Raw genomic sequence first — 23,629 nt, 5'->3', positions numbered from 1 at the left:
AAAAAAAAAAAAAAAAAAAAAAAAATAGGGTTATTGTGAACATTAGAATACAAATTTGTATATTTAGTTATATAAGACTGTCCAAAAGAATATTTGTGTTTATAGGTAAAACAGGGTAAGTTACAGTATAAGCTCAGATAATTATGAAGTTTTTACTTACATGACATGCAGTAGGACTTTGGAGAGCTATGAAAAATAAGGGACTCAGGAAAATTCTTTATTTTGCAGGACTATCTGGCACACGGCAAGCTATTGAACAGGCCTGGTCCCTGCTCAGCAAATGTATAGCAACCACTCATCACTGTTACTGGAATAGGTCCCATAAAATTTCACAGCACCCCCCTGGGGACAGTAATCCCCTTTCTGTTTATAGTTCCTGATTTAATTCCTCGAGCACACTCTCTGCTAATAGAAAACTGAATGCTTTGTTTTAGAAACAAAGGGATATTTTCTCTTATACAGCTTACCTATTGTGACCATTAACGGTAGTTTCTAAAAAGTAAAATCTATCATCTACATTATTTTCCATTGGCCATACTTGTTCTCACAATAAAACTATAAAAGAGGCTGGGTGCAGTGGCTCACGTCTTTAATCCCAGCCTTTGGGAGGCCGAGGTGGGCCAATGACTTGAGGTCAGGAGCTTGAGACCAGCCTTGCCAACATGGTGAAACCCCATCACTATTAACGCAAAAAAAATTAGCTGAGCGTGGTGGAGCGTGGTGGATGTGCCTCTAGTCCCAGCTAGTCAGAAGGCTGAGGCAGGAGAATTATTTGAACCCAGAAGGCAGAGGCTGCAGTGAGCTGAGTTTGCTCTGTCACCCAGCACTCTCCAGCCTGGGTGACAGCAAGATTCTATCTCAGAATAACAACAACAATGAACTATAAAATAGGCATTGGAGAAGAAACTAGTTTTACGCTACATTTCAAAGAATCACATTTTCAGCTAAGAAAAATTCAACTGATTTTGATGCATTTAACTGGGATAATTATTGTTTTAAGTCTTCTTATCTGTCAAGAATAGTATGCATAATATATTTAGTTTTTTCAGGCATGTATTAACACATTTTTAAATGATCTTAAAGCTCTTTGATCCAAGTCTTTAATAAAAATCTTTGAAAAGGAAAACATATCATGAAATAATAACCCAGTTTTTTCCACCTTCGAAGATAAAACACAGAGAAAGTCTGGTAGTAATTAAATTATAAGTGCCTGAACCCTAATTAGAAATCTTGGACTCAACATTTTGAAAGAATCCCAAATGGTTTCCAATTGATCCTGTTCCTATGGAAACTAAAGTTGGGAAGTAGTGAAAGGCAAAAGAAATTACAAAATGGCACCAAATAAATCAGCTAAAAGAGTTATTATTTATGTTAAAAGGAAGGAAAAATACCGCCTTATGTCCTATCATCAGACACACATAGCAATTTTAAAAATAACATAATTGAAATTTAGTAAATGCATGATATATAATCTATTTATCTTTGCTTAAGACAAGATTAATGTTATTCTTTTAATATGAACTTACAGCAAGATAACACTAGAAAATTATGAGGACGTTTTCTATTTCCCTTTTAAATGATCTGTGATACTGTTAGGATGACCCCGTACAATATGGAATATGTTCATTTTTGGATATTTCTCCCATTTAGTTAAATAATATTTTCAGAACATGAAATATTTATTACAGGCTTATGGCTTTGCCTTCAGGTTAATATTGCTTTGAATTTGATCTGAGTTGTGAATATGGAAAGCATTTCTATATAGTAAGAGACAGGGAGGAACACTGCAAATATACTGTCGGTTGATGCTTTCCTGCATATTCTTTGTATCCTTGCCTTCCAGATAGCAAAGAAGGTGGGATTTGGAGTCAGTAACTCTAACTTCTAGTCCTGCCTCAGCGTAAGTCCTGAAAGTATTCTAAGTTCCTGTGTGTCTCATTTATGAAACAGTGATAAAAATAGTCCTATGTGTCTCACAGTGATGTTAACATGAGAATTAAAATAATTCCCCTGAAAGTGTTTCGTCAATTGTAAAGCTCCATTCAGACGCTAATTTTTTCTTTACTTTTTAATCCCCTCAGGTTACCCAGCACTTCACCCTGATCTTTTCCCTTCATTCTTTCTGACCTCTAGATAACAACTGACATTGCAGAATTCCTCCCCAGCTTCCCGGACACGGGACACCGGTTCTGCTGTCTGTCTGCTATTTCTCTGGGCACTTGTTTTGTCGTGATCTCTGCTCTTTTACATTCTTTAACCAAGCACATTCTCCAGAGTTGAGTTTTTTGCCCCCTACAAATCTTCTCCATGTTTTTTTCCAGAATGATTTTACATTTCTGCTTCCATTTTACCACTTAAATATAGGGGACAGGTAACAGATCATGATCATCCACTCTCCAATAGTCTTTAGAGATACATTTAGTTGGCTATTTTGTTGCTTCCTGAAATATATATTTATAAATTATTCCTTCTCAATTAAATACTATGAATTCTCTGGTCCTACAAAGTTATACAACCTTGGAATTACTGTTTTGATTTCTTTGATGTCCCCTATATTTAATCAATCACTATATCTTATCAATTTCTATTTTCGACGTCTTCTGGATTCAAGTTTTCCTGAAGAATTTTGACAGCTTCTAGTCTAATCTTGATCTCATTACCTAAGACCTGCCTTACAGTTACCCTTTCTTTCCAAGTCTAGTCTATATGTAAGGATCAAAATGATTGTTATCCCCAATATTATTTTTTGATATATTATTTCACTCTTCAAAACCTTCAATAACTTCCTGTTGCCTACTGCATCAAACAAAAAGTGTATAGCATGACATACAGTCAACTCCATGAATATCCAGCATTTTTGGAGCCAATTTCTTGCTTCCTTCCAAAACAGGCTCTGTTCCAACCAACAAGAATTCTGAAGGAGGCAGTTTAGAATTTTAAAACATGCTCTCAGCTACATATCACATAATTTTATTATAACAGGCTAAAATATGGTACATTTTCTCATTTAAAAACATAAAGTGTTAAATTATAAACAACACAAATTATCATTAAATCAAACCCTTTCATTTAACAAATGAGGGAAAAAAATCTCAAATAAAGTAGGTTTTCTAAAACCATATGATTACTAAGGGCAGAACTGACTCAATCTAGCCCATTGGAACTCTAGTTTCATTTTATTTATATCATACTTTTTGCTTCCTTGCGAACAAAATTTGCCATTTGTGGTTAGATGTAAGGAGGTCCTTTGAACATCTAGTAGAGACAATTCACATGGATATTTAACTTATGAATTCAATAATGTACCACTGGTAAATACATATTAGAAATATAATTCATAAAATTAATCAATTTAAAAAGAGAAGGTGATCCCGTCCATCATCCCTGTCCATATGAGCCTGCCACGAGTCACCTTGTAAGAGAAGATGTTACTACTATTCTTTTAGGTAAAAGATGAAAGCCAGGTTGGTTGCAGTGGCTTACGCCTGTAATCCCAACACTTTGAGAGGTGGAAGCAGAAGCATCACTTGAGCTCAGGAGCTCAAGACCAACCTGGGCAACACAGTGAGACCTCATCTCTACAAAATAAATAAATAAATAAATTAGCGCAAGCTATGACTGCACCACTGCAAGCTAGCCTGGGTAACAGAGAGAGAGCCCATGTCAAAAACGAAAAACAAATAAATGTAAGTCCATTGTCCTCTGAAAACATTTGTATTCAACATACATATCAGTGGGATAGCTTCTCTATAAAAGAAGCATTGCAATAGCTCACTTCCAAAATTCTTTGTCCTTTTATTTTCTAATAATTAGAAATAAATCTCCTCAAACATTCTAGTCCACATAATGAAAAAGATTGGTCTTGATTGGTCTCATCATTACTCAGCAAATTTTAGTAACTTGTGGCTAAATATAAATACTTGAACATACATAATCATACAATCAAGTCATTTATGATTGTTCAAATAATGAGGAATATACATCCTATAGAGGGCTGTGATGCAACCTTGCTTCCACTCTAAAACTAAGAGGCAAAGGAGTGGGAGGTGAAGTGAAACTTCTTCCTCCATTAACATCTACATTCCCTTGCTCATGAATTCATAGTGTATTTGGAGAAAGTGTTATCCAACACAAAAATAGCTTCTGACACAGATGACTACAATGACAGTGTGCATATGCTGCTGACACAGGCTCCGGGCTATTCTAATGTGGCTGCTAAATGCTTCTACTTCTTCCATGCTTTTCCCATAATCCTCATCTCTAGAGAATCCTTACAGATTTGGGGTCCTCAGGGCTAAAGAAACTCTAAGAAATTAAATCATATGAAGAACCCATAGGAAGCTTGATACTACATTATTAATGACAAGAACTTTAATATTGAAAGACTATTTTAGAAATTATGACCAATTTTGAAATGTGCTTGAGTTGATATGTCGAATGTAAGGCATCTGCAGGTATTCTCTTTACTTGTTTAGGAGGGGCCTGAGGGTTGACAAGAAGGCCTTGATTGCACCAGTCTCCACTAAACAAATGCAAGACAAAAATTTTAAATTTTTAGGAATTTAATCAACTCTTTTTATATTCACTTTTTCTTGCCATCAGTCTATGAATGTGGCATGCATTCATCTGATGAGTATTTTTACATTTTAGGGAATAAAATATTAAAGTCCCTTTCAAAAGAAATGCACTGAAAGGTCCATGCTACATTATGAAAAAAAAAAAAAATGCAGCTCTTATGCAGTGAATATACTAACAGACTCTGCTGTATTACCCAGGATCTTGCTGATGACAGGGTTGAATTGGTTTTCTTTTCTTTTTTTTTTTTTAAGGCATTAATAAAAAACTATTAGTGGGAAATAGACTAAAATAAACGGCTTTTTAAAAGGGACCATTCAAACAGAATTTGCATTTCTTATACTGACTACCCTGGTTAAGGCATAACGTTTAAGAGAGATGGTGTTTCAAATATTTCAAGAAAATTTACTTTGTTCAATTTATTTTCTCTTTAAACCTGTAGAGTGAAAAGTGGAACATATAAAAAAGCCCAGAGGGCTTCAAGAAAAAAAAAATTAGAATTTCAGTATATTTAGCATGTTATTATATATTTTTTTCTAGTTTATGGGTTTAGTTTTAAGAAAATTTTCAAATGTACAAAAAGAGACAACACACAATAAACACTGTATATTCATCATCCAAATTAAACAGTTATAAAGATTTTGTTGTATTTACTACATTTACCTTATTGAAGAATATTAAAGCAAATCATATATATCAAATAATTTTCTTTATTACTTTAGCAAGCATCACTAAAGATTAAAGACATATAGCTATAATACCATTTGAACAACGAGCAAAAATAATTCCTTGGTATAATTTAAAATCTAGCCACATTTCCCTGATGTCTTATTTGAAACAGGATACACATCACATCTCAGAATCACATTTGCTTCTCAGGCCTTTTGATGCATGTTTTTAATTAGTGCTGATCTGCTCTTTCCTCTCTCCCTCTTTGTTTTTGCCTTTCATGCCATTGACTTGTTGCAGAAACCTAGTCAGTTATTCTGCAAAACAACCCACTTTCTGAGTTCATGCACGTGCTGCCTTGTGATGTCATTTAATTTGTGCATCTATCCTTCTGTAATGAGAAACTGGCTTGCTGAGAGGCTTCATTCAGGTGAAGGTCATTTTCTTTTGTGGAGGGATGGGCAAGAATATTACACAGGGAATGCTATGTGGTCCCTATTGTATTACATAATGTTTAGTTACCCTAGTTACTTTTTTTGAGAGAGAGTGTCTCACTCTGTTGCCCAGGCTAGAGTGCAGTGGCACAATCTTGGCTGATTGCAATCTCTGCCTCCCATGTTCAAGCAATTCTCGTGCCTCAGCCTCCCAAGTAGCTGGGATTACGGGCACGAGCCACAACATTTGGCTAAATTTTGTATTTCTAGTAGAGAGGGGATTTCACCATGTTGGCTTTTCTCATGATAGTGAGTTCTCACAAGATCTGACGGTTTTATAAGGGGCTCTTATCCCTTCATTTGGCATTGTCCTGCTTGCCACTTTGTGAAGAAGGTGCCTTGTTTCCCCTTCACCTTCCACCATTACTGTAAGTTTCCTGAGGCCCCCCAAACCACACTGAACTGTGAGTCAATTAAACCTCTTTCCTTTATAAGCTACCCAGTCTCTGACAGTTCCTGATAGCAGTTGTGAAAACAGACTAATACACGATGGCAACAAAACATCCCAGGTTCATCTTAAATTGCCTAACCCTAAAACTGGAATCAGGTGTCCCTCCAAAGTTCCCTAGTCATTGTTAGTATGGAATGGTATTTAGGAATTACAGTTTACATGCTAAGTGTGCTCATTTTCGAGGGGTTGTAGAATAGTTTATACTATTATCCCCAACTCCTAACTCCCTTCTCATTTATTATTGTATGATTTCTAGGGCCCCCCAGCAAGCAGAACACAATTCTCCATCCCAGTTCCACGTTTGGCCATGTGATGTGCTTTGACCAATTGGCATATATAACATTAAATAGAAGCTTTTAGAGCCATTAAAGACACAGCTTAGCTCTGTCTTTTGCTTTTTCCTAGGCCACCAGGACTGTCTGTTCCAAACAGGGCCAATTCCTTCAGGCTGAGTCCTGGAATAAGAAGATTGTAGAGAAGAGACCAGCAGCTAATCTGGAGCCACAAGAATGAAATAAAGTCAAAAATAATGCATATGGTGGCAAACAGTATACTGAGGGTTTTGAGGTTATTTGTTACTTCTTCAAAGCTGCTTGATAAAAGTTATGACGTCTCCTGGGCCTTTTTAGTGACAGATAGAAAAAACAGCTTTGAAAAGAGAAAAGCATCATGAGTTCAAACTCAATTCAAATAGAACATTTCCAACTCAGATAGAACATTATAGGACTTGTACTGAATTTTAAAAACTTTCTACATGTATCTCTTTTTTCCTATACTAAAAAATCTTAATTTCTATGTACATTAGTATAATTATTGATTTGTATTTCCTATAATGTAATGTAGTGTCAAAATAACAAAATCATCAAATTCCTAAAGTTTAAAACATATTTGCAGCTATTTTTGTCCTTAAGATACATCCTACTGTTTGGTGGAATATTGTGTTTTTAGGTTCAGATTGAAATTACTATTTCCTCTGTGTGGTCACATCACGGATTTGATATACAGTAGGTTTATTGCTTTATTCCTTTTTTTTCTTTTAGAGACAGCATCTTGCTATGTCACCCACGCTGGAGTGCAGTAGCACAATTACAGCTCACTACAGCCTCAATCTCCCAGGATCAAGGGAACATCCCTCCTCAGCCTCCTGACTAGCTGAGACTACAGGCAAGCCAAAATGCCCAGCTAATTTTTATTTACTTTTGTTTTTTGTAGAAATGTGGTCTTCCTATGTTACCCAGGCTGGTCTTGAACTCCTGATCTTAAGATCTTAAGCAATCTTCTTGCCTGGGCCTCCCAAAGTATGGGGATTACCGGTGTAAGGCTCAGTAAGTTTATTTATTTCCATTTGTTTTCAAATTTTAGGGATGGCTGTTTTAGTGAATTTTATCTTTTGAAACAAAACATTTAAATTTTTGAAAATCAAATCCATATGAGAAGTCTGTTCCATTCCTGTTCTTTCTACCTACTGTTAATAATTTCATCAGTTAACAGTTTAACCTGGCAGTGTTTCTGTCTTACACAAAATGTAGCATGCTGCATTTATATTGTTCTGCATCTTGCTTTTTTCACTTACTATATTTTGGAGATAAAAGTGCAGAGCAATCACCATCATTCCTTTATATTGTTACAGTGTGTACCACTGTATACACTGTATTTATTTAGCCAGTCCCCTATGACTGGACATTTGTTTTCAATCTTTTTTATAATAGTTGTGAAATAAATAATACAATGCATAAAAAAGAAAATAATATCATGCATAAATTGTGTCTTGTTTTTGAAACTACAGCTTTAAAATAGGTTTCCAGTAATGGGGTTGATGGGTCAAAGGCAGGTACAGGATTTTTCTACACATTGCTGAATATTGTCGGTCAAAGGGAAGATATAAAATTTTTCTACATATTGCTGTTCCATAGCAGTTGTATCATTTCACAGCTCCATCAGAAGTATGCAGAATGCCTATTTCCATACAACTTCATAACAGAGTATGTGGATGAGTTAATGCAATTTTGCTAAGGGAAGAAGTGCTATCTTTGGGACAATCTAATTTGCATTTTAAGTTATACTGAAAAAAGCTTCATATTTGAAGAACCATTTAAATTTTTCTTCAGAGAACTCTGGTTTTTTTGTGTGATATTTATAAAATTTTGATGTTTATATTTTAATTTTTAGGGGCTCCTTTTATATCAGTGATAATACTCTGTCAGAGATGTAAATTACAAATATCATTTCCCAATTAGTCATTTTTAAAATTTGTTTAGGGTGTTTTATTTTACCAATGCAGATACTCATTTGATATACAGTCCAGTTTATAGTAAAACAGACCTATGCTTTATTTTGCTTTTGTTTTTTTTGGTGGGGGGAGGTGTGGTTTTATTATTTATTTACCTACTTACATTTAGATCTCTGATCTATTTGAAATTTATCATCATGGAGAATATTAGGTTCTGATCCATTTTTTCCTTAAATGGCTTTCCAGTGGTAACAATATTGATTAAGTATTCTCCATGGTTTCAAATGCTACCATTTTACGCACATGCACACACACACACACACACACACACACACACACACATACACACACAATTTCTAAATGAAGTTGGCATAATTTCTAAACTTTATATACTCTTCCATTGGTTTGTCTGTCTATTCATGTACCAATCTCACATTTTGCTTATAGAGGTTTTATAAAATACTATCATATAGAGCTATAACCACCTCATTTCTGCTCTGTGTTTCATTATCTCATTCATTTGGTATTTATCCTATATATTATATGTTTTATGATTAATATGTTGATTCAGAAATACATATTATAAATTATGAAGAAAATCATGTCAGGACATACACTTTTTAAAAAAATGAAGTAGGATATGTAATATAAAAAGTTTGAAGGTCACTGATCCAGTGCTTTTCAAACATGCCAGTATCTTTTGATGCATAGGAAAGGCTTAGGAGAAGGTGCAGGGAATTCTGGAGTTAGACCTTCAGAGAGAAATTGCATTTGGCCACGTAAGGAATAATTACTACAATAGCAACAACAACAGAGATGAATGGACGTTGGGAAGAAGTACTGTATCTAGATGAAGTGGCATAGAAGTTCACTCGTTTACACACACACACAACAATACACGGCACAAAAGAAACTGACTTGTTCTGGATCCAAAAGCACTATATGGACTGTACAATAATCTCATGTCTCCAAGATGCTTAGGTACGGTTTTAATGTTTTATGACATACATGGCTGCATGTTTTGATTATTGGACAAGTGGATACTTGTCCAATAACTTGAGTTATTGTTTATTCCACTGTGACAATTCTGCTTCTGATCAAAATCCATTCCTATTTTTAAATGCCTCTAGTGAATCTTTTTGTGAGGTAGAGTCTTGCTCTGTTGCCTTTTTTGTGAGGCAGAGTCTTGATCTGTTGCCCAGGCTGGAGTGCAATGTTGCAATCTCAGCTCACTGCAACCTCTGCCTCCCTCATTCAAGCAATTCTCGTGCCTCAGCCTTCCGAGTAGCTGGGACTACCAGCTACTCAGGGCACCACCAGCTACTCAGGGCACCACCATGCCTCACTAATTTTTGTATTTTCAGAAGCGACAGCATTTCAGCACGTTGGCTAGGCTGGTTTCAAGCTCCTGACCTCAGGTGATCCACCCGCCTCAGCCTTCCGAAGTGCTGGTATTACAGGCATGAGCCAAGACGCCCAGCCCTCTAGTGCATTTTTTAAAAAAACATAAACACCATTCTCTCTTTCAAATTTAGCACTTGCCCAGAAGTTCCACATGTTCCCTTTTTCTTTGTGGTCATTATTTCTTCTTTGGCCTCCTTTAAAAATAGCACCCATTTGCACTTGCCTGTGAATCTTAGCTGGTGCCAGTGTCTCTGTCCTCCCTGGGCTTGCACATGTTCTCCTTTGGACTTTTTAATTGGATCTTGGTTGGAATTTTTCCCTTTCCAGATTTGGTTACTGGTTTGGAAGTTTATTTCCCTCTGTTTTACTAATCACTCTGTTTCATTGCTTTTGGTGGTTCTAGTTAGAAAATAGCTCCCACTGCATTTTGGCACAACAGTTTTAAAGGCTTCTGTAGGATGTTATCTTGAGTCCTGCTTGTGACATTGAGCTTTATTTTGTAGCTTAATTACTAAAATAAATCACTTTTTTGTAGCAAGGTACACAGCACTATATAGAATATGACTTGATTTTCTGGAAGGTATAGAGCAGTAAGCATAATAAATTGTGATGTTTATTTCTAAAGAAAGTATAAAAGTATGCTTATATATAATGGAACATTTCTTTTCCAATTTTCTGAAACTATTTGCAGGAAACTTAAGGATGGGTTTATCTGTGAGGCATAAATAGGAATCAGGAAGGCTGTGAAGGAGACTTACTTCTCCTTTTGTAAACTTGCTGCTCTGTTTGAATTTACCCTAAGCTTATACTACTTTTAGTTAGACATATAAGAAAACGTGTTTAACAATTAATTCATTTTTATCTTTGGTTTTGTCCATAGTAGGTATTTAGCAAGTTTTCACAGCGTGAAGAAAGCGAAGTGTAAAAACAGCAGGTGACCACATTGACAAAATGAAAACAAGCAAATTGGACAAACCTAACATAAAGAAGACAAACCAGGTTATGCATTTTTCCTTTTTACAAACATAAAGATGAGTCCGTCCTAAATTATCCCAATAGAAAACTTTGGCAACCTCAAGAAAACAGGAAACCCAACAAAACAAACAAAAATTTGATGCTGATGACATGCGATAAACAGGAGCAGGGCTCTCCAGTAAAGAACCAAAACTCCCGTCAAGTTCATAAGGATTCTTCCTTAGGACTTTTGGAGCCAAGACGATGGACAGCTAAGAGGGCAGGTCTTGAAATACTTTCACAGGATTTGCTTCTCTGCTTATAAAATGTAGGAACAATTCAAACTGGAGAGCATTTCCTACCCATTCATTGGCCTGAAGATTCATAGAGTAGGGTTTTATGGTCCTGCCAGCAGGCATTTATTTGAGCACACATCCACCCATCCTCTCTCTCTCTCCTTTTATCTGTCTCTCTCATTCTCCCCACATCCTATGCATGCATACACCCACACACTTTAGAACACAGAAGGCCACTCTTCTGAACATCAAATGAAGTAAAAATAACTGTTCTAAGGGTGACAACTCAGGGAAACTCTGGAAACACTGAAAACAAATACTGAAAATAAACTTAGGTGTGGGAAACAGAATAACATTGAAAGAAGGTATACAGTAACCAAAAGAGCTACTGTGTCACATTTACAGGTTGGGAACGGAACAGAAAGTTGAAAATGCAGCATACGTAATAAAAAAAAAAAAAGCCTTAAAAAGCAAAGAGCCATTTTTCTTAGATTCCTGATCGGACTTAATTGATACAGTTAGGTACTGCGTAATGACATTTTGGTCAACAATAATCCATATATATGACAGTGGTCCTACAGATCATAATGAAGCTGAAAAATTCTTATCGTCTAGTGATGCTGAAACGCCTGTATTGATACAGCACAAGAACTTTATTGCTTTCTAAATTTAGTGTAGCCTAAGTGTACAGCGTTGATAAAGTCTATAGTAGCACACAGCAATGTCCTAGGCCTTCACTTTTACTCACCACTCACTCACTGACTCACTCAGAGCCACTTCCAGTCCTGCAAGCTCCATTCGTGGTATGTGCCTATAGAGGTGTGCCATTTATCTTCTATGCTGTGTTTTTACTGTACCTTTTCCATGTTTAGATATGTTTAGGTACACCAATACTTGCAACTGTTTATGATTGCCTACAGCATCCAATACAGTAACATGCTGTATAGGTTTGTAGCCCAGGAGCAATAGGCTACACCATTAGTCTTGGTGTGTAGCAGGCTCTACCATCTAGGTTTCTTTAAGTACATGCTATGATGTTCACACAGTAACAAAATCATGTAATGACACATTTATCAGAACATATCTCATCATTAGGTGACACATGACTGTAAAAAACAATTGTCAGTGGTTATACGTGTATGTATAATTATGTGAGTATATTTATCGATAAATTATATAAAATAAATACTTATACAAGCAATTGCCTGGACTACTCCAATAACTTCTAACTGGTCTTCCCAGTTTGATTCCTCCCACCCCAATCCTTCCATTCACTATACTCTATCCAATGCATGTTCTTTAAAACGCAAATCTAACTGATATTTGATGTCAAAAGGCTTCAACGGCTTCTCCAGTTTACTAAGTCTGTCATACATGTCAATACATGTAATTCTTCCTAAACCTCTATGAGGTAAGCCGTCTTATTTGGGCTATCACCAACACTGATGAGTAAAATGACATATACAGGTGTTAAATAGCCTGTGCAAGGTCACACAGCTGGTAAGAGCACAGAGGACAGCTTTGGAGTGCATGTTCTTTACCACCACACTATGCAACGTAAAATACAACTCATAAAAAGTATCGCTTTAGGCCAGGCATAGTGGTTCATGCCTGTAATACAAAAGTTAGCTGGGTGTGGTGGTGGGCGCCTGTGATCCCAGCTACTCAGGAGGCTGAGGCAGGAGAATCGCTTGAACCCGGTGGGTAGAAGTTGCAGTGAGCTGAGATTGAACCACTGCACTCCAGCCTGGACAACAGAGCGACTCTCCATCTCAAAACAAAACAAAAGTAAACAACCAACCAGCTTTATATTACTATGAGTTGTACTTTAAAAGTAAAAGTTATGGTGGCTTCATGGGATCTAGAATATTCTTGAGTACAACACTGAAAACACTGTTGCTGGGCATAACCTCATTTTAGCTGGTGTGAGAGACATAATAATAGCCATAGACATAAAAATAGACATTCTACTCCCCAGAGCCTATACATATCTTACTTTACATGGTAAATAGGAATTGAAGTTGTAGATGGATGAAAGTTGCCAACCGGCTGACTTTGAAATGAGTAAGTATCCAGAGTTACTCAGGTGAGTCCAAGGTAATGACAAGGGTCTGCTGAGTGGAAGAAGGAAGCAGAAGAGAGAAAACTAGAGAGGTGGCAGCCTGGCGTCACAGAGTTAGAAGCTGGTGGAACAGGGCCACGCGTGGGGAGCCTCCAGAAGCTGGAAAAGCCATGGAAACAGATTCTGCCCTAGAACATCGAGAAGGAATGCTCCTTGCCGATACCCTGATTATAGACCAGTGAGACCTATTTCAGACTTCTGATCTCTAGAACTTTAAGACAATAAATTTGTATTGGTTTGTTTATGGCCATGCTTCACAGCAATAGAAAAGTAATACAGTTGGATGATTTTTCTGAGTTCTAGCCTTATTAACAGTAATACTGTCCAAGAAAACAGTATATGGTTTTAAGTTTTCTTTTACTGCTTTTGCCAAAGGAAGCACCTGACCCAGGTTCTGATTCCCCTTTTCCATCCTCACCATCATCTTCCTCAAAACATCAATCTATCAAGAAGGGTAAACTGGAGTATTGACTCAGCAGTATTACTACTATATTACTATGGGATGAAAAAATATTATTTTAAGCAATGGCCTTTATAGCTTCCTGGTAGTCTGACTTCAATAAAATTAGCAGCTCTTACCTCTATATTTTGATACATCTTCTCTATGGAGAAAGCTCACAGAAGGAAATCAATGTAATAGAAACTATGGGTGGTGAACATCTGTAAGCTCCCAAGGGCTCTTCTCATTAAACTGCTCATGTGGGAGGATAAATGAGTGTTCTCAGTCATAGAGAACTCAGTGTGCCGCTCAGGCTGAAGTTTTTGTTTTTGACTTCATTCTTTTTAATATAATTTATTTTGTAGTCTTGAAATGGTTGTTAAATCCACCTACAGGCCCATTTTAACCTTTCTGTTCATCAGATAATTAAGCCTATGCCAGCATGAAACCAGTTCTCTCCAGCAAATTGATTATGACAGTTGTTTCTTAATAATAGACACAGAGGGCAGAATTTTCCTGGTCTTGGTTCCCTGGAGTGCTGTTGTGGGTCAGTTCTGGCAAAAAGGCAAAGCCTTGTGATTTTACAAAAGATTCAGACCTCTCTCCCACCACAATCTTTATCAGTTGATGAGAGATTAGACTTAGGCTAAGCGCCTGGATCAGGTTCCAGTCCAGATCTGAGGACCAGCTGCTACTGCCTAGGTAGAATCAGGAACTGCTCTCATTTATGATTAGCTTGTAGGCTCTGAGAGACCCCAAAAAGCATAACAACACCCCACCAAACAGGGAATACTCGTTCCTATTATTTTTTTTCAAATATCAGCTTAAATGATGGCTCAAAGAAGTCTGATACTCCATCTACTTAACATGAAGTTAGAGCTTCATGATTTATACTGCAGTCAGTTCAATCCATATACTTCTTTTTACTTACCCTGCCTCTTCCCCATTCCATCTGCTAAGATTTACGTCCCCCTCCAAATTTGTATGTTGAAATTTAATCACCAATGTGATGGTATGAGGAGGTGAAGGTTTGGACTGTGATCTGGTCATGAGAACAGTGCCCTTACAGAGACCGCAGAGCTGCCTTTACTCTTCCAACATGGGCGATCACCCTGAGAAGGCTCAATCTATGATCCAGAAAGTGGGCCCTTGCCTGACACTGAATTTGCTGTATCTTGATTGTGAACTTCTCAGCCTCCAGAGCTGTGAGAAATAAATGTTGTTTATAAGCTACTCAGTTTATGGTATTTTGTTACAGCAGGAATGGACTAAGATATTATAGAATCAACAGGCATATATTTATCCCTACTATTAACCAGGAACTTTGCTCGGCTCTGGATATACAGTGGTGAGTAAACATCAAGAAATTCCTTTCCCAATGGTGTGGGAAAGAAAAATATAATTCAACTAAACACACAAGAAAATGTCCATATATCCACAGGGATACTGACATCATGGTTTAAATAAAAAGAACAGCAACAAAAAACAATCCTTCAGACTACTCAGAAAGATATAAAAAATGTTGATAAACAGCAGGAACAAAAGGAAAGCAGGGAGTAAGCATGACATTGTACATGAGAGGAGTGGCCAAAAGAGTGGTACACTTACATCTGAGAAGAATACTGAAAAGACGACTATGTAATAATAGCATAAGAAATCCACTAAGTCTTTACTAAATAAAATAGTATTGCATTATAACCCAAAGTATAAAGCGAATACTCATGAGCCCATACTGATAGAAAAGTAAATGAGTAAATAAATAAATGAGGGGAAGGGAGAGACACATCTCCCATGCAGAAAAGCTCCAAATAATTTATGAAGATACTCCACCTTCAAGGAGATGGAGCATAACTCTCCTTCCTGAAGAAGTGTGGGTTGCATGTAGTGAGTTCCTTCCAAAAAATCTAGCATGGAAATGAAGAAAAAAGGGTAGCTGCTCTGTGGAGAAAACTGGTATGCACTACACAATGAGTGTGATTACAGGTGATCAAGGTTCACATCAACAGCAACAAATCATATGTACAGTATGTTCCCTGGAGTTGATATGATGAAAATGTCACTTTACCGAGGCCCCTTACCATCTTCTGATCTTCCTCCAAAAAACCTACAGCCCCAGTCTAGTCATGAGAAATATATCAGAGAAACATCAACTGATGGTCATTCTACAAAATACTTGACCAATACTCCTCAAACCTGCCACAGTAAGAGAAAACAAGGGAAGCCTGAGAAACTGCTACAGCCAAGAGGAGCCTAAGGAACCATGACAAATAAATGTAATATGATAGCCTGGATGGCTATTCCATATCTGGAATAGAAAAGGCATTAGGTAAGAATGAAGGAAATCTGAATGAAGTGTACCATGCTAATGAAAGATATTAACAATAGGGGAAAGTGGGTGTGGAGTATGTGGGAACTCTCTGTACTAGCTTTGGAATTTTTCTTTAAATCCAAACTATTCTAAAATTGTTTTAAACATAAAAAAAAAAAAAAAAAAAAAAAAAACCACCCACACATAAAGAAAAGAAAACAGTCTTGCAATGCCAGATCTTTTGGTATCTCAGAAACAATATAGAAAAGTTCCCACAACACTTTCAAATTTATCCCCTCTAGGAATCAAGGTTAGCAGAGCCAATGTGTTATATTTACCTAAAGCCTGAAGAGCTCACTCAGGCCCATTCATCTGTTCTTTTGTTTGTTTCTTGGTTGTTTCTTCACTACAATCTCAAATTTAGGGTGTACTGTTTCTGTGTTGGTAACTGAATAGGAATAGCAGAGCAGAACGATTTTCTGTTTTTAATTAGTGACAATTCTACACTAAAAGGCACACACTTTTCTCTTTGAAATTTAAGATTTCAGCAGAATACGTAACTTTCTCAGACGTTCTGTTACAATTTATCCAGCCTACCTTTCTGTTGCCTTTTAGCAGGAGTGCATTTTTTTCCTCTGTGTGTTCCGTATATCAGTTGATATTTCAAATTTGCACAGAGGTTTCATTGTGAAACTCTGCCTTTCTGGTTTGACTTTATATAACATTGGTCAGCACATGTCTCTTCCCGGAGACAATGTGCACCTTCCTCCTCCACAAAGGGACGTGGCTCACGTCACTTGAGCTATGCGATGATCACTTGGGCAGCGGGAGTGTGAGAAAATATCATTGTATTGTGATATTAGACACTAGACACCGTCCCGCAGGTTAAGTATTGTATTACATCACCAGAATGTGAGTAGCAACAATAACTCATTTTACGAAAGAAAAAAGAAAGAAAGAAAAAGAAAGAAGAAAGAAAGAAGAAAGAAAGAAAGAGAAAGAGAAAAGCAAGCCAGCCAAAAAAGGTGGGAGAAAAAGAAAGAAAAAGCAAAAGTAGAATTGCATTGCTTAAGGGGGTCTATTGTAATTTCTTACATTTTCCTAAAAAGCTAACTCGAAGAAAACAAAGTAACCGCAATGTTCCCAGGATTTTAAATCTCATGAGCCCAGAATCCGTGAAAATCCTGTTTAAAATCATCCGGTGAAATTGGCTTTGGGACGTCTCCCCAGCTACTGGATCATGTGGCTTCTGCATCTTTCTAACAATCGTCCCGTTGGACGTCCCCTGAGGACACAGCAGCTGGCTAGAGTCCCCAGACCAGACTTCTCTAACTGAATGTAGATGTGCAGGTGGAGAGGATAAAAGTAATTCTGGCTCAGCAGCCACGAACTCCCCACCCCCGCCCCACGAGTGCTCTGCCTCGCGCCGGCTGGGCTGAGACGTAGGAGAGCGCAGACCACGCGGACTGCCCCTCCCCGGACTCACAGTGTGGCCGGCGCCCGCCTCCCGGTGATGCCATCTTTCTTGGGATCTTAGCATCTTACGAGTGGGTAGTGAGTTTTGCATTCGAATCACGTCCCTCTGTCTGAAAACTTACCCCAACTTTGCAAACAGATGAGAACCCGCTAGTGGGGACCCTTAATTTTCTGTATCTAGAACTGACACAATCAGACACAATTTACAGGAAGCCCACGACCTCGCGCTCCCTGCCCCTCGCGTCCGCCCTCCGGCGCCCTGAGGCGCAAAGTCAGACGCCCCGCGGCGACCTCGGCCCAGAGCGGCCCGGACGCCGCGCGCGAGAGCCCCGTGGGGGGCCGGAGGGTGGGGGCAGGCTGGTCCAGGCAGGAGTGGGTGCAAGGGCACAGGAACCCGAGCAACTTACAGCCCAGGGCGACCACCAGGTAGCGCAGCAGCAGCAGCAGGAGGCGGTGGCGGCTCCTCGCCATCTTCGCGGGGCCGGAGCCGGCTGCTCAGGCAAAGTCGAGGGTCCCGGCGGCAGGCGCGCAGGGGGCCGGGGGCCCTCGAACTTCTGGGGCGGGAGAGGAGCAGAGAGTCGGGGAGGGGAGAAAGGGGAGGGACGGCTCTAGATAGGATGTTAGTTTCCCGCCCCCACGGGCGCCTTCTCAGCTGGCTGCCAAGAGGCGGGTCCTCCAGCCCAGGGATGGGGGTCTGTCCTTTTTTGGGGGTGTGGGAGTGGGGGGTTGCGGGCGTGAAAACCAGGCGAGGCGTCCGCCGGGTCCTAGCGAGGGGGCAGCGGGAGGAGAGCAGCGCCGGGGAAAGCGGCGGCGGGTCGTCCCTCCGCCCCCACGCCTCCGGGATTGATCGGCTTTGTGTCTGGTCCGCGCGGGGCTGCCAGCTGTCCCTAGGGCGGGGAGCCGGGGGCGGGAGGCGCGGCAGGCTGGGGGGCGGGGTGGGGGGTTGGGTGTCTGGGGGACGGGGGTGTGTGCGGGTGAGGGAACGCCTCCTGCTTTGCCCCAACTCCTTTCTTCCCCTCCTTGGCTCAGAACTTCTTTCTGGCTTTTCAGCCCAGGGGTGGAGAAAATCGGAAAATTTCTGCCCAACGGGAGAAGCTGAGGGGGTGGCGCTCTGAGGAGATGGGGTTCGCGGGCTCCGCCTCGGACTCGAGACAAAAAAAAGTCAAGACTAGTGCTGGAAGTCAGGTCTCAGATTTTAGCACAGCCTCGGTCCCTTTTCAGCTTAAGCTTTTTGCTCCTTGGAGATTTGAGGTGTGTTCGTTTCGTGTTCTTTGCTTTTTTTTTTCAGTGTCAGAGTTGGAAGTTCGTCTAATGGTGTGAAATATTTATCATGTTTCTTTCAAGTTACATAACTGCTGCTTGTGGAGTTTTCCACGTGTTAAAACTCTACAGCTGCCCTTCGTCAGGTTTATTTTTGGTCTACTGTGCTTTTAAAAGGGAAACCCATTATGAATGCTCTGTTGCGTGCTTTAAAATTGCACCGCACTTGTATTGGACGCACGTACACTGGCAATTTTTATATTTGTTCCTAGGGACCAAAAATGTCTGGTTCATTCAAGAGTATTGGCAGGTCTGGAAAAAGGCCATTCCCAGAAGAAGAAATTGGTACACATCATTTTTTTTTTTCTTCAGGTTGAATAATGGATGAAGTTCTGTGTAGAACATAGTTGATTTAGTGACGTACATATAAAGAATTCAGCTAGCTCGGTGGACAAAGGCGACCAGAGTTTAGCTGTGCGGAGCTGTGAGGAATGGGGCATCCCTGCTGTTGCCGTGGTGACAATGATGAAAACGTAGTACCTAGGGAGGGGGTAGGAGGAGAGGACCCAAGGGGCTCAGAAAGGAAAGTCAGAATGGCAAAATGTTAAAACTCAAACTCCAGTCAAGCGAGAAGGGACACAGATTTAACAACAGCTTATGCCAGTTTTTCTGGGCAGTAATGAGAAACATTTGATGCTTAAAAAGAAAAGTTGTTGGCATCTTCTTTTTCTCTAATTCTTGCTACTCTTTTACTCGTCCCTAAAAATATACACAAAAATGTCATACTTACAAAAAACTCTATGCAATCGTATGTGAGTAACTGGCTAAGTTATTTGTTTGCCACCCAGCCAAGGCATTTGTCAAATGGCAACAATGTGCCAGATGCTGAAGGACAAACATGAACAAGATCGAGGCTTTCTTGCTAACAAGCTCACAGTCTTCAGGGGAGAGAGTCTTATCTGGAAAGGCGCCTGATACCACATGATAAATGTGACAGGAGGACAGAAAATAATAACAGCTATTTTTATTGCAGGCTTTCTTAGTGATGGAATCTGAATAATGCAATATCTAATCCCCCAAGAGCTCTGTAAAAGAGAACCTGTTATCATTCCCACTTTACAGATGAGAAAACTGGGCTGAGAGATGCTAAATGGCTTGTCCAAGGTCCATGATAAGGGGATGTTCCTTCTGTTGGGAGTGGGGGCACAGCTTTCTTTAATAACCCTTGAAAAATAGGTCAAACATGGAGGAAACAGCAGGATCAAGAGCTGGAAGATCGAAAAATTATGGCTTGCTTAGAAAAAGCAAGGTTTTACCATATTAGAGTATATATGGGAATGGGATGGTAAGGTAGATGGTGATGGTGGAAACTACAGAGGAGGTTAAATTATGGAGGTGATTCATCCTACGATCTAGACCTCATCCTGCAGCTAATGAGCTTTTTGAAAGCAATGAGATAAGAAAAGACCAGTATTTTAGAACTGTGGTGTCTAATATGGTAGCCTCTAGATCCAAGTGGCTATATAAGTTTTTTGTTTTGTTTTGTTTTGTTTTTAATTTGAGACAGAGTCTCACTTTGTCACCCAGGCTGGAGTGCAGTGGTGCAATCTTGGCCCACTGCAACCTCTGCCTCCCAGGCTCAAGTGATTCTCCTGCTTCAGCCTCCTGCGTAGCTGGGACTACAGGTGCGTACCACCATGGCGGCTAATTTTTGTATTTTTAGTAGAGATGGGGTTTCACCATGTTGGCCAGGCTGGTCTCAAACTTCTGACCTCAGGTGATCCACCTGCCTCCAACTCCCAAAGTGCTGGGATTACAGGTGTGAGCCACCACACCTGGCCGTCTATATGAATTTAAATTCAATTATATTTAAAATGCAGTCCTCCACTGACACCGATCACATTTGAAGCTCTCAATGGTCACATGAGGGTAGGGGCTACCATATTGGACAGTGCATTTGCATCATCGCAGGAAGACAGTGCTGCCCTAGAATGATGATTCATAGGGATATACAGGATGGATTAGAGATAAGAGAATCAGGGTTTTAGACAAGTCTAAAAACTATTACAATATCCCGAGAAAGAGATGAAGGTGTGAAGTAAATGGTCACTGTGCAGTACGTGAAAAACCGGGTGGATTCAGATGATATTTCACAGGCCTGGTCAGCAGGATGATGTTATCAGCTAGATGCAGGGGTGAGAAAGGAGAGAAGACGTAGGTATCAGATTTCTAGCGTGGGTGGCTATATGTGATGGTTATAAATAGTGTCATTAAAGGAATGTAAGAAACATAAAGGACATACATAGCTCCTGCAGGTTTGGGATGAATTGAGGGAGGGAAATATAGCTGGGGTGACCAGTAAACTGTTAGAATGAGTGGGCTAGAGCTCAGGAAACCCTCAGGATTGACTAAAGAAATAAATATAAATAGCAGCATCTTCTAGAACAGTGATCATTGGACTATCTTCTCCCCAAAATCCTTTGGAACTCCTTCATTACGATTCTTTCCTTCAAATTATGTTAAAATTCTGAGTTTCAGAAGTTTTAATCTTAGTGGCCCCAGGAAGCTGTATTTTTAACAAGTACCTTGAATGATTCTGATGCAACTAATCCATGGACTATTGTTTGAGTATCTTTCTAGAAGGCAGGAGCAGTGAAAGAGATCAATCAGACAAAAAAGTGAATTATTATGGATAAATCTAAGGAAATAACTGCAATAAGAGGTAGGAAGAAAAAGAACACCAGAAAGAGCAGTCAAAAAGTACAAAAAGAACTGAGAGAGAATCAGGAGCTCAAGGTGGAGGTGTTTGTACAGTCAAATGGTAAAAAGAGGATTGAGAATTGTCTCTTGTATTTAGTGATTATGAGGGTATTGCCCACGTGGATAATAGAGAAAGCAAGCCTCCAAAAAACGTGTAGAAAAAATTTGCAGACTTGTGTTTTATACTTAGTAAAGCAACTAATGCATTAAGACATATTTAAAATTATTTTAAAAACTTAAAAATTATTATGTGCATATAACAGTTGTCTGTATTTATGGGGTACCGGTGGTGATTTGATACAAGCATACAGTGTGTAGTGATGCAAGCAGGGTAACTGGAATATCCATCTCCTGAACTGTTTATGGTTTCTTTGTGTTAGGAATGTAACCACCTAGTGGGTTCACCTTGCTGGATGCCCAGACAGGGCTGATTTATCAAGACAGGGGAATTGCAATGGAGACAGAGTCATTCACGCAGAGCTGGCTACGTGGAAGATGGAGTTTTATTATTACTCAAATCAGTCTCTCTGCATTCAGGGATTGGAATGGTTAAGAATAATTTAGTGGATGGGAGGAAGACCAGTAAATCCAGAGTGCTGATTCGTTGGGTTGGAGATGAAACTGTAGGAAGTTGAAACTGTCCTCTTGTGCTGAGTCAGTTCCTGGGTTGGGGCCACAAGATCAGATGAGCCAGTTTCTCAGTCTAGGTGGTGCCATCAAGTGCAGGGTCTGCAAAATATCTCAAGCACTGATTTTAGGAGTGGTTTGTGGAGGGTCAAAATCTTATAGCTTCCATTTGCATGACTCTTAAACCATAATTTCTAATCTTGTGGCCAATTTGTTAGTCCTACAAAGGCAGTCTAGTCCCCAGGCAAGTAGGGGGTTGGTTTTGGGGAAAGGTTTCCAACTGTAAACAAGAAACTAAATTCCTCCCAAAGTTAGTTCAGCCTATACCCAGGAGTAAACGAGGACAGCTTGGTGGTTAGAAGATGGAGTTGGTTAAGTCAGCTCTCTTTCACTGTTCCAGTTATAATTTTGCATTGGTGGTTTCAGGAACACTCCAAGAAAAAATTATTCACGATGCTTGCTAAAGATGGTAAGGCAACTTTATTCAAAGGGGGAGGCCATGGAGATGGGTATAGGAACCACGGCAGCAGGGTCTTGCCGTAGGGGAGAAAAATTGGACTCAATTCTAACATGGTCAAGTGGACTCGTAACTCAGTAGCAGGGTCAGTGGATGGAAATGTACTAAGGGGAAACATCAAGGATAAGGGGTTTCTGGCTAAACTGACTTGATAGGGTTCTTGCTGAAGGCAGGCCAGGGTGACAAGTTATCCAAGGTCAGATACCAAGGGTGGGGAATTTTTGATAAACTGACTTAGGAGGATTCTTGCACAAACTGGATTCTACAGAGACAGAGAGGGAAGCCCAAGCTTGGGTCTAGTCAAGAAGAGGACTCAGAGAGCCTTGACTAAAGTTTTGGTCAAAGGAGAGTGTGTTGTTACATAAAAACACGTAACAAAATCCTAGGTAAAAAACATCGGCAACATGGTGGTGAAAGAAATGACAGTAGTTAATACTGCTTTGTTCATGAGTGTTTGGGAACTGATTTTATTGTGGTTCTGCCTGTAGGAATCACTGCACCAGGAAGCACGGGGCAGGAACGGGGATTAGGGGGGGAATGGGGAGAAAATACCATGGGAGTCCCTCAAAGTTCCATTCTCTTCTCCATGGTCATACTACCTGCCCCCACCTGTCACAGTCACTGTCACTCTGACTCTATCAGCAGTTTTGTCAGGTAAATATAAAAGAGGACTCGGCATTTCAGGACATCTTACCATTTTTAATTCTTTCCACCCATTCTAATTCTGAATTCAAAGTAATATTGAGGAGGTGTCGAGGCACATTTCCTAAAACCAGCAATGAAGGAAAGGGCTGGGTTTAAATGGAGTGAAAACTCAGATTTGGTATTTCTGTGTTGGATGGTTTATTTTTCCTCACGGGTGTGGAGAAGGTGCTGGAAAGTGTGCCCACACTCTGAAATTTAGAGAAAAAGATATCTCCTATTTCCAGAACCACATACATTCCCAAACGTGTCTCTCCTATAAGTTTAAGCTGTTATGGATAGAATGTAAGGTCTTTAACGGGTTCCTGATTACCTAACTTTTCTTCTTTTTTTTTTTTTTTTTTT

The 23,629-nt window shown here is 39.5% G+C and overlaps 1 protein-coding gene across 1 annotated transcript in view; it reads right to left on the bottom strand.

Annotated features, from left to right (window-relative positions):
* The window catches only part of JAM2 (junctional adhesion molecule 2), a 72,133-nt gene extending 53,688 nt beyond the window's left edge, over window positions 1-18,445 (bottom strand). The window contains exon 1 of the mRNA XM_017541895.1: window positions 17,826-18,445. Coding sequence (XP_017397384.1) covers window positions 17,826-17,889 — 64 coding nt within the window. The 5' untranslated portion in view covers window positions 17,890-18,445. The remainder of the gene's footprint in view (window positions 1-17,825) is intronic.
* Between the last annotated feature and the right edge of the window lie 5,184 nt (window positions 18,446-23,629).

Source organism: Cebus imitator, unplaced genomic scaffold (assembly GCF_001604975.1).
Source record: "Cebus imitator isolate Cc_AM_T3 unplaced genomic scaffold, Cebus_imitator-1.0 Scaffold138, whole genome shotgun sequence".
Taxonomy (NCBI): Eukaryota; Metazoa; Chordata; class Mammalia; order Primates; family Cebidae; genus Cebus; species Cebus imitator.
The sequence above is the reverse complement of the archived record's forward strand: the minus strand, read 5'-3'. Positions and strand labels throughout refer to the sequence as shown.